This window comes from Mesocricetus auratus, unplaced genomic scaffold, assembly GCF_017639785.1.
Source record: "Mesocricetus auratus isolate SY011 unplaced genomic scaffold, BCM_Maur_2.0 Super-Scaffold_100008, whole genome shotgun sequence".
In the NCBI taxonomy this organism is placed as follows: domain Eukaryota; kingdom Metazoa; phylum Chordata; class Mammalia; order Rodentia; family Cricetidae; genus Mesocricetus; species Mesocricetus auratus.
The window spans coordinates 79,693,107-79,707,676 of record NW_024429192.1 but is presented as its reverse complement, the minus strand read 5'-3'; the positions used below and the strand labels follow the sequence as shown (position 1 = coordinate 79,707,676).

The window sequence follows — 14,570 nt, the reverse complement described above, 5'->3', positions numbered from 1 at the left end:
TCTGTGTCAGCTCTGGTAGCAATCTTTCTGCAGGTGTTGGTATGTATGAAATATAAAGCTAAAGTAATGCTACAAAATTATGATAATACTTCTCATTTAGTCATGACAACTCATATTTTATTCCCAGCCTCAAGAATATATTTCTTTTATTTTTATTTTCTTTTTCTTTATTCTTTGTGTCTTTCACATCATGCCTCCCCACCTATCTCACCCCACCCAAAATAAAAAATAAAATAAAATTTAAGAGAAAAAAGAGGAAAGGGAAAAGGGGGAAATCTCATCATAGAAGTTGCAGTGTAGCACAGTGAGTCACACAGTAAACCTCTTTATCCATACATTTTTACATGTAGGTGCTCATAGCAAAAAAAAAAAAAATCATCAGTCTGGTTCAAGGCCTCTAGTTTTTGCTGCACCATCGGCACTGGACTCTCACTGGGACTATTTCTGACATCCCATTGTGGCCCTGGGTCCACAGAACCAACACACACACACACACACACATACACACACACACAGATGGGGTGGGCCAACACATTACCCTGGTTTGGGGCTTGGGCAGTTGCAGGGTTGGCCAGCCTACCAGCTCTCCCCTCTCCTTGCCACCAGGGTGAGCTCACCAGTATTGTTCTGGCTAGTTCACCCTTTGCAGCAATGAGCAAGGCCAGTTCTCAGGCTTTCATGTCCTCTGGGTCAGTTCTCCCACACCTATACCTTCAGGGCCAGCTCCATTGTGTTGCTCAGGCAAGGTGTAGGGGCCACTCTCCCAAGTGCTGCAGCTCATGAGGGACAGGATGAACGTATTTCAAAATTAGAAAAAGTATGTATTCAAAAGGTGCTTTAGGATCATCTCATTACTATGCATTCCAAACACCTCACATTTTTTCTTGGATATTTTTCACACTCTCAACTCCACTTGGTCCTGGCACATTCATTCTGTGGTCTGCTTTGTGCTGTTAGAACCTGACAATACTGTCCTAGAAAAGATCACCTTTTCCCAACAATTCAGCAAAGCCAGGAGCCATCTCTCGGTGTCCTTATCAGTCACATCTGTACCATAACACCATTCAGAATGTTCTATGATAGTACCGCTACCCTATCAACTGTTTATTATTTTTATATTATCACATCAGTTCCCATCACCACACGCTTTCCCCTTGCAATTCATCTGGTAAACCACAGCAAGACTACTATTAGTATAATGGCTCTTTAGTCATTTCAATTGTTCACAGTGCCACTCTGTACTACAGTAACTCATTAATCCCCAATACTATGGGGCCAGGGAGTGAATAAAGTGTGATTCCTATCTACTGAAGCACAAATAGCAATAACAATGCCTAACACTTACTGGCTGAATGCTATGTACTGGGTAAGGTCTTAACACCTTAACACCTATTGTTACAACAGCTGTATGAAATAGGTAAAATTAATAAATAATCCCTCCAGGCAACAAAACGAGTCAAATTGGTAAGTTCCAGTTGGTTCAGTGAGTGACCATTTCAAAAAAATTAAGATGGAAAGTAATTGAAGAACATGGTCACCATTGACATCTGGCCTCCACAAGTAAACACATTGTGCTGGCTAGTTTTATTTCAACTTGACACAAACTAGAGTCATCTGGGAGGAGGAAACCTCAAGTAAGAAAATGTTTCTGTAAGATCAGACTGTAGGCAGCCTATAGGACATTTTCTTAATTAGTGATTGATGTGGGAGGGTCCAGCCCATTGTGGATGGTGCCACCCCTGGGCTGATATCCTTGGGTGCCTTTGGTCATGGTGTTTTGTCACAGAAATTGAAACCCTAACACACACACACACACACACACACACACGACTAAATAGCCCACCCAAGTAACTGAGTCAGTTTTTGTTTCTGCCAAGGCCATCCTCCTAAGCAATATGCTAGTGTCTCCACAAATAGCTATACCAAAAGTTTAGGCCACTCTTCTAATTCTGAGCTCAGCTTCTGAACAGCTGTCTGGAAGCTTCAGAGAACCTAACAGGTTCAAAACCTGGATCATTATCATGCTGTCCAAACAAAGGTCCAGGCTCAGGGACAACCATACTCATCAACTGATCTTCCTAGAAAGAGGCCTGAATGTGGCCTGTGACCTTCCTCATTCATAGTACAATGTACTTCCCAGCTCTACTTTGTGCCCCCTAAATACTAAACTACCCATATCTTCAATACTCCAGGCCCAATCTGCTGCTTCCCCCACCTCTACAGTTGCTGCTTCTCAATCTTCTACAGGCTTTACTCTAGTTTCTTCCATTCAATCTCACTTTTGCAATAGATAGGATGCTTTATCTCCTTGAGATCATAATTCAAAATGTAAACCTGATCCTGGCACAGTAGTGCTTGTGAATAACCCCAACTCAGGAGGTTAAAGCAGATGGACTGCAAGTCCTAGGCCAGTTTTGGATACATGGCAAGATCCTATCACAGATACATACAAAAAGGAAAAAAAAAACCACTGATTATTTCACAAAACCTGGGATCAGGACCAAAACTTTCAGCCAATCCATGTTTGAGGATCTGAAACTAGAAACGCAAAGAAGGACTGGACTGGGTGGGCAGATATATCTGTGTGTTACTGTGACTCAAATCCAGGGCCTCATGCATCCTAGCATTATTCCTGGGTCCTCATTCCTGAAGAAAAGATAAGTCCTGAACATGCCCAAGTCTGTCAAAGTGGCATCTTGCTAGGTACATTGTGACTCCCTTGGATATTTGCAATAAAATCTTTTTTCATTTTTGTCCTGAAGAAATTTGGGCTGAGTTTCCAGTCTGTACACAGGAGACAGACATACCTAAGAAAAAGACTATAAAAGAGCCAAGATGACAGTTAAATGGGGGAGGGGGAGAGAATAAGTGTGAGGCAAAAACAAAACAAAACATATCCTACTTAAAGCAAAAGAACCATCATCCAGCAAATACATAAATATGTTCAATGTTTATAAGCTCATGGCCTCCTTTCAAAGGTGTTACAGAAAATGCTTTGGGGTAAGAGCTATGTTTGTTTGTTTATTTAATGTTCTGCAAATTATTTCTGCTTACACTGAGAGCTATAGGAAATCTGAATAACAATACAGAGCAGAAGCATGGACTACACAATGATAGAAATGATCAAGTTGCATCCCTGGAAGCTCATTTCCTTAGGGAATGGTTAATACATGTGCTCATGTAAAATAAATAAAATATTTTTCTAGTGACAAGGCAACACCATTCAACTTCCTGATTGTGATCTTACATTGCCAGGTACTATCAATTCCTGGTGTTTTTCAGTCCAAAAATGCATATAAAAGTATACTGAGAGATGGTGTACCAGAGAAATCGATAAACAAAGCTGTAGAAACAACTGCATCCTATACAAACACCTTTTCTGTTGCCATCTGGTGGTTCATGTGTAAATTCAATGCTGCCATGCACCTTATAGAATAGCGTAGTCAGGAATAATCTCAATCTCTCCTGCATCATACCTACCACCTGGAGAGAGTCAAGCTAGAACTGCCCTTCAGTTTGAAAACAGGCCTTTTTCACAAGGAAGCCACCAACACACACAAAATAACTCTAGAGGTCATTCTCACCTAAGTATGATCAGTTATACCTGTGTCATGCAAAACCCCTTCCTATCCCAAACCTGAAAAGTATTTCCAGGTTCAGTGGCTAAATGACCACCACCATCTACTCCCAAAAGTAACTATATGCTGAAGTTCCCCAAATAGCCATATTCCTCCCAGAGTCATTCTCTGGTGGTTACTACTATTTTTGTTTTTCTTTTATAAAGGCCATTAATCTTTGTAAATTAAGCTTCCAAACTTCTCATGGTAAAGAATAAGGCATAGAGTATATATAAAGTTCCAAAAGAGAGAAAAGGCAACAAAACATTGTACCTGTGGACAATTTTGCCTTATCACAATTAGTTCCAGAGTTTTCTATAGCCCATCATGTAAAAGCCCCACATCCTCTGTAAGCAGCCTTGTCCATTTAAAAATAATAATTGTTTTTAAGCACAGTGAAATCTAGCTGGTGAGGTAGCTCAGCAGGTAAAACCATGTAATGTATAAGGCTGACAACCTGAGACTAATCCCTGGAAACCATAGTAAGAGAGAACTTACTCCTGAGATTAGTTTTCTGACTTCCCTCCAACAGGCGTGCTAGGCATAAACATGCCACCACACATTCTCACAGGTGTGTGTTGATACACACAAGCACACACATATACACAATAATAATAAATTTTAAATAAAAACAGTAAAATCAGTAGCATTCAGAGAAATAGCTCAGAGGTTAGAGATGCTTGCTACTCTTCCAGGGGAACAGAATTTGGTTCCTAGTACCCATGTTAGGATACACATAACCCTCTACCTCCAATTTCAAGAAATCCAGTGCCTTTTTCTAGCCTCCAAGGGCACCTACACACACATGGCATTCACACATATATACACATACATACAAACACAACTATTTTTTTAAATAATGAAGAAACCATAGTCTTACCAAATGTTCAATAAACTAATTTCTACAGATAAATTAATAAATTTACTTGACTGACAAGTTAGTTGTACAGAACTTGAATTATTTAATTGATAGCTATTAACTTCTCTATACACTATGTCAACAGAATGGCAGCTAATCCTGTTAAAAGTGAAAAATTATTTTAGAGCTAATTTTAGATAATTTTTGAATTACTGATGGTCAGTGTTCAGTAAATCTAAACATCCTCATGACCTTCATTATTCCATCTCTGTTTAAATTTCTCACTACATTAATTGCCACCAGATTTAGATTAGTCATGTTCTTTCTTCTTCCAGCCATTTAGATAAATAAATGTCTCCTATTTTAAGAATATTTATTTCTCCAAACTTCAGGCTTACACTGATAAATTACGGCACTAATTTGTTTTACAGAACCTAAAATTTTGAGCATGAACCATTTTCAGGCTGTAGTAAATCTATCACATGTTAGACAGCAGCACCTAAGGAGAAATATAACATTGCACCAGTTGTCTTCAACACTATATATATACCCTGACAATAGTGAAATGAAAGGAAGCAGTTCCTAGGCGCTAAGACATATGGAGTTACAGAACCCCAGACAGCAGGCACACTCAGAGTCTGGAGACACGGAGAAAGGCTATCAACATGGAAGAAGAGAGAATTAGAGCAGAACGATTCAGAACATCTACTCACTAGTCTAAGCTCCCACCACCACCACCTTTTACAGGTGGGAAAATGGAATCTGGAGAGGTTAGCAGACTCTAGGTGGTTTCAGATTGAGATAAAAGCCAGGGCTACAGACACTTAGCCCAACACTTTTTCCACCTGCCACAGCCATGCTTCTAGGAAAGCCTCAGAGAAATTGTTCTCATTCCCATAATGCTCACAGGAAATGGGGACAAGCTGATGCCACAGTCTCTGGCTTTGGAGCTGTTTGTCATGGGCCAAACCTTGTACCTACTAGATTACAAATATATACACATTAAGCAATGCTCCCAAGTTGTTTGTTTGTTTGTTTTATTGTTGTTTGATGTCTACAGAGTTGGGAGAGGAAAACAGTGTTAACATCATAAAGCTGTAAAACTAATAATTTCTCCAGAAGGTCTCAAGTGTAAAACCTGTAACCAGCAGGAAGGTATCTATTGAAGAACAGACTTCTGAACTTCAGGGATCCACTGAAAAGCTTATCACAGTGATTTATATTGTTACCATGAATGGAAGGAAGTGCCTCCCCAAGGATTAAGACTACAAATATGGAGGGGAGGCAGAGGGAGCTGGGGTCAACATGTGAAGCAAGCTTGTTTCTAATTTAAATTCAAAAAAGGAAAAAAAGACTACAAATATTTATACATTCTTATTAAAACAGATGCAAAATTTAGGCAGAATTTCTAATGTCTTATAGAAAATGCTGGTCAAATTAATTACAATAAAGGAAACTATATGAACTTAGAATGCTTATATGCATTTCTGTGTACTAGAAGTATTTAAATAATTCACTGTCTGTCTATAGCACACTTTTCTAACTATTTTCAAAACCATCCTCAGATCCACTTAACAGTCAAGCATGGGACTCACAGTGTTCTCTCTCTCAATATCACTTTTGTTTAGAAAATCCTAAGCCAGAGCCTACACAAAAATCTCACTGCCCCTCCTTACCCTGTGCCCATTCCATGATATAATTTTAGTGAGTGAATATCACTAACCTGACCTCTGAGAACCCCTAAACAAGGTCAGAAGGAGGCAAAAAAGTACCATACAACCTGAAACTGCAATCCCATGTGGCAACAAAGACACAAGGACTCTTAGAATGGAATCATAAAATTTAGTTAACTGCAAAGCTTGTATCACTTAGATACCAGCCTTATTTGCAGTATCCCCTTTGTCTTTGGAACACAGAACATCCCAGCTGGGTACAGGCCCAGCATGTGGCTACATTTAACTGTTTGTTGTTAGAGAATGCACATGGCACAACAAAGCAGTAACTAAAAGATCTACTGGTGTCTAACATGCTCCACCTGTGTAAGTCTTAAATTCAATGTACATTAAAGTAGAAAAAGTAATTTTTCAAATGGTCTCCAAATAACAGCATGTTTACTCCCAAGAGTCCACCCTGGAGTGGCAGCACACTACCCACTTAACTGGAGTTTAAGTTATAGTGTAAAAAGGAAAATGAGTGGGGGAAAGTATACCAAAGTGGCAACAACTATTCTATTAGGGGACAGGGTTTGGATACATAGAAGGTGGTATACACACTTCTCTTCTCTATCCTCAGAATTCTCTAATGTGATTTCTATTGGCTCATGTTCATGACTGTGAGGTAAACTGAAAGTCACAGTCCGGTCAATCCATAGATTACTACTTAGAGTTTCACCCACCATCTTTCTGCATTATGGATCAGAGTACTTCCTATTTTCTTCTCTCCTTCCAAAGGCACAGGCTACAGCGAGCCCCAAGCTATGTTAACAGATCCTGAATCAGACTTTTCTTTAAGGCTCTACCAGTACTCCTCCTGGAGCCCAACAAATCAATTAACACCTCTTGACATCTAGATTCCTCACAGATAAAAGAACAAAGCACTACCTTCTCTCAAGAGTTTGGGCAAGGAATTTGTCAGCAACCTGACAACCTGAGGTCTATCCCTGGCATCCTCGTGGTGGAAGGAGAGAACCAATCACAAGTTGCCCTCTGTCCTCCCCACTGGTGCATGCACACTCACACACAAATGTTTTTAAAAGGGGGAAGGAGAGGTGTGTGAAGAATAAACTCAACCTTGGTGCTTGGTTCATAAGGGACCATTTAAGTGATTACATGAAGTCCTCATAGAAAGGGACAATGGTTTACCCAATCAAGTGACTAGTGGCCTCTGCTAAATGTGCAGTGGTCTGGGAAGATTCAATTCAGTGTCTGAACACTAAGTACAAGACTCTAGTGAAGCAAGGTGGTCTGGAGCCCACACTCCACTCCAAATTAAAACTACAGAATTAAGGAATTGGTTCAGAGGGTAAGAGGAAGAGGGGACACAGAGAGCATCTGGATTAATGGAAAACAATAGGAACTCAAAGGGAGGCTATGCTTGTAATGACCTCAATTAACACTGCTTTGTTATTTCTCCATCAAACAAGTGGCAGAAAGGATAATTAGCAGACTTTACCCACAGCTGGGAAATGGCATGAGGAAAGTGGCTCAGACCACAGGAAAACAGAGCTAAGAGTGCCAGCAAATTCAGTGAGATTATGGGATCAGCAACAAGGATAGGAACAAAATAGAATATGATAATCTCACATGTAGAACTCCTGTCTTAAAATGTGTATGGGTGTCTTTCCTGAACATATACCTGTGCACCACATGTGTGCAATGCCCTCTGAGGCCTGAAGAGGATATCAGATCCCCTGGAACTGGTACAGATGGTTGGTCCTGAGCAGCCATATATGTGCTCGTAACCATTGAGCCATACAGTAAACATTTAAAATATATTCTTCTGAGACCTAGCAAGTCTAGGGTGAAGTCTAGACAACTGTATTCTTTAAATTTCACTAGCAATAAAGTGGGTATGGTGGTACAAGTGACAGAATCCAAGAACTCAGGACATAGAATCCAGAGGAAGTTCAAGGTCATCCTTAGCTACACAGTGAGTTTGTGTGTGAGGACTGGGTCACAGGAAACCCTGTCATATAAATAAATGTCATTAATGATTCTAATGCGATCCTAGGAGTAGCACAAGTCAGGTGCTGAACAGTTTCATTAGCAAGGAATACAAGGCAAACTAAAAGAGCTGATTAGAAAATGAGCTCAGGATCTATGCAGGGTTTGACTAAACACAGATACCAGGCCCACAAAAGCCACTAGGATCTGAAGGCTTAGGACAAGATTAAAGGGGGAATAGAGTCTCACAGAACAATGGTTCCCAAACCTGACTAATCATCAGAACCAACTGGGGAGTCTTGATATCCTAATGCTGAGGTCAAGCCGAGAAGTCCAATTCTGCTTCAAAGCTCCCAAAGGATTCTAGTGAGCCAACCTGTGAAACAATGGCTTAGAGAAGTTTCCAGAAAGTCAGCTGGTAACTGACTGAGACAACAAAGCAAGGTATCCACAGATTCTTTAATGAGAGTGCATGTGAGAGTCACCTGGAAAGCACTTGGTGGCTCACCAGAAATAAGCTGGTCCTGCAAACCTGCAAATGTCCACCCAATTCTAATAGGCACCAGTGTTTTAGAAGAACAGATCCACAAGATTGGAAACATTTTATTTTTTGAGACAGGGTCTCTCACTGGAGTCAGAGCTTAGCAATTTTACTAACCTGATGGATCAAGAAGCTTCAAGGGATCTGCCTGACTCTGTCCTATCCCTCCCTCTGTGCTAGGGTCATTGGGACTTTTAAGTGAGTGCTATGGATCTGCACTCAGTTCTTCATGTTTGCCCAGCAAACATTTTATCAACAGAGCCACCTCTCCAGGTCCAGAGAAACAGAATTCTCCAGCCCAAGACACCCCTATCCCTATGATGCATCCCTTGCCTCAGAAGCCCTCTTTCTGAACCACTCATTCTTGGTGCACAGCATAAAGAAAGCACGTATTGCCACCTGTCTTCCAGAACTAACAACATGGCATTTAGGAATCCAGAGGAGTCATGAACAATTAAACACACACCAATAAGCAAAGCATAATAATTTCCATTTCCATGTACAGAAAAGAAACTGCAGTACATACTGAAGCTACATTTGTAAGATCCAAACCTGGTGCTTCATGTCACAGTCAGAAATATATTCCCTGCTTGTAACTTTAGATATATAAACATGATGCTCTCTTTGTCTGGTAGAAATCATGACCACCCATAGAAAGTATCCTAAGAGGTAAAGGCTACAGAGAAATTAGGAATGGCCTTAGATAGATACACAGTATCAATATGGCATTATGACAGTTTCAACTTAGTGGTAACTGTTCCATGCAAAATGTTACATTTTATCTGATAAGATTCTAGAGAATGCATTCCTGTGCATATGACCAACTCATCATCTCATCAGAAATCTCGACAGCAGCACCGGAATTTTCATTTTCAAGATACATGAGGCTTTGTCAAATGGTGACATCTCTTCTGTAATATGAATTTTCAATATGATATAAAAAATGATGGATATATTACACATTTCACATAGCACAAAGAACAGAAACCTGTCGATGACTTTAAAATTTGTGACAACCTATTTGAAATTTTACACTAAAAGGTCTGCATACTTTCTTGCACCATATAAATGTGAAACTGGTGCATGTGTTTTTATTGGCAAGAAGTAATAAAAGATTCCTTTCTTTGAAAAGTATGGCTGTTGCCTTAGTACATGTATTTATAAAATTAATGATTTTCACTAACATTGCAACTGTGAAAGGGCAAGGCTTTACATGGCCTTCGAGGTGCAGCTGATAAACTGATACACCTCGAAATAAGGACTCTAGCAAATCTTTCCCACCGTTCAAAGTGGTGTGGCAATCTTCAAATGTAAACGTATAGGTGACTGCCAAGTGAAAGTCACTTTCATTTTTGAGAAGAGAAACTGAACTCCATCTCTGAAGGTTATCCGAAGTGATCTTGATTTCTTCACTTGAACCTGGTTTCTCTGACAAACCACAAATCGTACACGATCAGTAAACTTTTTTTCTTCTGGATAGCATCCGTAGGTAAAAAGTGGCACACATATATATATATACACACACACACACATACATACACACACAGTGAAATGAGTATGTTAGGTGTGGAGGGGTTAAAGTAACCAGAAATACAGTGATTTGATGCCACTCAGATAACATCAGTTAAGCTCAAATAAGAATATTAAGTTATTATGATCCTGTTAAACTATCTCATTGTAATTTTGAAGTCAGACTTTTAAGTGTTACATTTAAATCACTTTTACCACCCATAACTCATGGGCATTTATTAACACAGAACACAGATATTTGTATTTTAACTATAATAGTCCTATTTCCTTCCATCTCCAAATACTCAGTGCCTTATTTGGGTAAGTTTCCAGGATACAAGCAATGAAGTTAATTTTTCTAAACTACCAAAAGCAAACCAGGTTCACAAATCCGTTTTAAAGACTCCATCAAAAGTCATGTTAACACAATTATGTCTGGGTTTTATGTTTTCAGACCAGCAGCCTCCCCGGGCAAGAGGAAGCTGGCAGGCACATGTAGGCTTCGGGTTTAAGCAGGGGGAAATCCAGATTTAGGAGGGAAAGCTCTTTCAGGAGAGATTCCTTCTCTGTTTGCAAAAGGTCACCTGGAATCCACAGATCCCCTTTCCTTATTTTAGAGACCACCTACACGTTCCAAACAGAAGCCAACCCAGGAAGAGAACCAAAGCCCGGAGGCAAAGCTGTGGGCTCTCAAAGTTTTGCTCCACCAAATACAAGGACGGGGGGGGGGTCAGGCCTGGGGGATAGGGGGAAGGGCGGCTGGTGGTGACTGGTACTTGATGTTTGAAGTCCACCGCGGATGTCACTCATCGTTAACAAGACTCTGCGGTGCAGACTCAGATACGAATCAGCTCATGTATAATCAGTGCAATAGGACGCGCTGGGCGTTCTTTGAAGCCTCGGTGGCTAGGGCTCAACTTTAAAGGTTCTTCCAGGGCTCCGATTTAAAAAAGAAGAAAGAGAAAGAAAATGCAACACACAACACACAGGGCGCATTCTCCAGCTACTCAGTGTCAGAGCACTCCCGAATTGCTGCGCAGATTAGAGGCACGCTGTATTAACCCTTTAGCTGCCTCCAGACTTAGTGACCTGATCGGTGATTCAGACGGTGGGAGGCCCTAAGGGCTCGCAAAGTTCCCAGCGCTGCACCGAGGGGCACCCACAACTTCGTGATTACTCCAGGCCGTACTCACAAAGTCTACCCTGGAGGATCCACCCCAGGCGGTGCACACCCCCAGAGTTCACCCCCAAAACTGTCCACTCAAGCAGCGCCCATCTATAGAATCCATCCAAAGTGCCAACACCCCCAAAGCCCTTGTCAGGTTCGTATACTCCATTAGTGTCCATCCCCAAAGTACACCCCAAAGATATATATCCATAGCCTACTCCAGGCTGAACGCACCCCACAGGATCCACCCCCACCCGGGAGTGTCAACTCTTAAAGTACACCAGAGATGCGTACTCCTATAATCCGGGGGGGGGGGGGGTGAGCAAGCAAACAATCCATCCAGCGGTGTGCACTCTAGTATTTCACACCCCCACGGCCTAGCCCAGAGGCATCCATATCTAAAGTCCACCCCGGGGATGCCCATTTCTAATACAGCCCATGCCAGGTGGCGTCCACTCCAAGGGTCTATCCCAGGGGTGTGTGCACAGCCCAGCCGAGAGGTGTGCAGCCATACTCCACTCCGGGGGTGTCACCCCAAGACTGTGCAACCCTAAATCTCAGACCTGAGGCAGTCACCTGCAAAGTCACCTCAGGTATGTCCACCCATAATATAGTTCACCCCAAAGGTGTCACCCCAAGATTGTACAGCCTTAAAACTAAATCTCAGACCTGAGGCAGTCACCTGCAAAGTCACCTCAGGTATGTCCACCCATAATATAGTTCACCCCAAAGGTGTCACCCCAAGATTGTACAGCCTTAAAACTCAGTTCAAAGGTATCCACTCATAACATAGCCCATCCCAGATGACATCCACAAAGTACGCTACAGGGTATCACCCCAAGATTGTGCAGCTCTGAAGCCCAGCCCATAGATGTCCACTTGCAAAGTCACCTCAGAGATACTCATTCCTAATACAGACCAGGTGGAGCCCACAAAGTCCTCCCAGGGGTGTCACCCAAGATTGTGCACCCCTAAACCTCACCCCAGAGGTGCCCACCTGCAAAGTCACCTCAGGGATGTCCACTCAGATTTTAGCACACCCCAAAGGTGTGACCCTAAGATTGTGCAGTCCAGAAACTCAGTCCAGAGATGTCTACTCACAACATAGCCTATCCCAAGTGGTACCCACAAAGCACACCCCAGGGCGTCACCCCAAGATTGTGCACCCTTGAAGTCCAGCCCATAGGTGTCCACTTACAAAGTCACCTCAGAAATACCCATTCCTAATACAGACCAGGTGGCACCCACAAAGTTCACCCCTGGGGTGTCACCCCGGGCGGCGCGCGCTCCAAGAGTCCACCCAGGGATTGCGCACCCCTAAAGCCCATCCCGGGCGGCGCCCACAAAGTCCACCTCGGGGATGTCACCCCGGCCAGGCCCGCACCTACCTTGCGCCAGCGCCCGCAGCAAGTGCAGCTGGAGCAACAGCAGCGCCCACCGCCCGCGGCTCGGCCTCAACTTTGCCGCCCGCCGGCCCGTGCCCGGTCCGGGGGTCTGGGGCGCCGCTCGCAGCCCGGGGCGCTCGGGGTCGCAGCGCTGGCCGGTCCGGCTCCTCCGTGGCCGCCCGGGCCCCGCACGCTCAGGGGACGCCGCGCCACCGCCGCCCGCCACCGAGGGCCGGGCGCGGGCCATGCCGCGGAGCCGCCACCCCCGGGCGCCGCGGGACGGACAAGGCGGGCGGGAGCGCGCAGCCCCGCTGAGGCAGCGGCGGGCGCGGAGGGGCGGCGTCCGGGCTCCGATGAACAGCGAGCCGGGCCGAGGAGAAGTTGTCAGCGAGCGGGGAAATGCCCGGCACGTCGCCCTCGCTCTTCGCAGCCGCGCAGCGCCGGGCCCGCAGCGCTCTCTGAGGGGAGCTGAGCCGAACGCCTCTGCCGCCGCCTCTGCCGCCGCCGCCGCCCCCGCCCGGCGCTGAGGAGAAAGTGCGCCCGCCCGCGCGCCGGCTCTCGCCTCGGCCGCCGCGACCGCCGCGCCCCATTCACAGCCCGGCCGCACGCGCCGCCCGCGCCCGCCGCCGGCCTCTGATTGGCCGAGCCCGGAGGCTCTCGCGCCTGGGACCCGCCCCCACGGTGCTCGCTTGTTTTCAAACTCGCCGCGCCCGCCCGCTTGCAATTTCGTGCGGGAGCCCAGAGCGACTTCCCGCGCCCGCTGCGCCCCCTAGGGACCTGCAGCGGGGACTGCAGCCGGCGCGCCGTCTCGGCACGCGCTTCCCTGGCGGGCTTGTCTGCGGGATGTGCTCAGGCGGGGCGGTGCCTATTCCCTCACCTGGGGACCCCCGGGGCTGCGCCTCGAGTCCTGCCGGTGGGATGACAGGTGTGGCAGCCCCCGACGTCGCAGGCCCAGAGGGATCCCCGAGCGGAGGGCCGGTGGGCACGCCCCTCCATGAGTCCCGGGAGCCTCCCTGCTTCCACACCGGGGACTCTGGTACTGGGGTGATGAGCCAAGTTGCTGTCATTGCAAAGGAGAAAGGCGCGCGATCAAGTTTGCAATTCCGAGCAACCAGCAACCGGAGGCCCCGTGAGGCGCAAACACTCAGCCTGTTCTGAGGAGTGGACATGGCTTTGGAGAGGCGTCCAAGGTCATGCGGGGCTAGCAGGACCACAGCATAGGGCGCTTCCCGCTGTGCCATGGGAAGATCTGGAGAAAGGGCCTGCTCGAGGAAGACATCCTAGGGTCTGGGGAGCCTGAAGGGGTGGAGGGATGGAGGGGTGGAGTTGGGCGCGGACCCTCAGCAGCATATGGTAACCATTAGCCGAGTTTATGGGGTGAACTCAGCACGCTGGAGCCCAGAGGCTGGGATTTTTTTGGGAGGGGAGCCGGGAGGTAACAGTCCAGTTTGAGTGAGGTCATGAGTGACTTGAAGGCCAAGGAGACAGGGAGTGTGCAGGGACAATCAGCACAGCAGCCCTAGAAAGAGCACTGGGTCAATTTACAAGCACTGCTGTGTTGATTGACCCTGCCAACGACAGCCCCGGGCAAGGGTTCCTGTTTGGAGAGCCTGTGTTGAACATGACTCTAGACATGGGCCCTTATCTATTAAGTTAACAGTTAAGGAAACTGAGGCCCAGGGGTGGTGGCAGATGGAGATAGTGAGTTAGGAACTGTATCTGAGAACCCAGTCTTGCTTTTTGCACTTTCCTACAAAAGCTACAAAAAAGCAAAAGAATAAAAATAAAGTCAAAATGTACCCTGTTCTCCGGGTGCCTGGGCTCACTCC

The 14,570-nt window shown here is 45.2% G+C and overlaps 1 protein-coding gene across 1 annotated transcript in view; it reads right to left on the bottom strand.

The window, feature by feature from the left end:
• Sdk1 (sidekick cell adhesion molecule 1) overlaps positions 1-13,003 on the bottom strand; it is an 880,893-nt gene extending 867,890 nt beyond the window's left edge. The window contains exon 1 of the mRNA XM_040751271.1: positions 12,745-13,003. Within this exon, the coding sequence (XP_040607205.1) occupies positions 12,745-12,988 (244 nt within the window). The 5' untranslated portion in view covers positions 12,989-13,003. The remainder of the gene's footprint in view (positions 1-12,744) is intronic.
• Between the last annotated feature and the right edge of the window lie 1,567 nt (positions 13,004-14,570).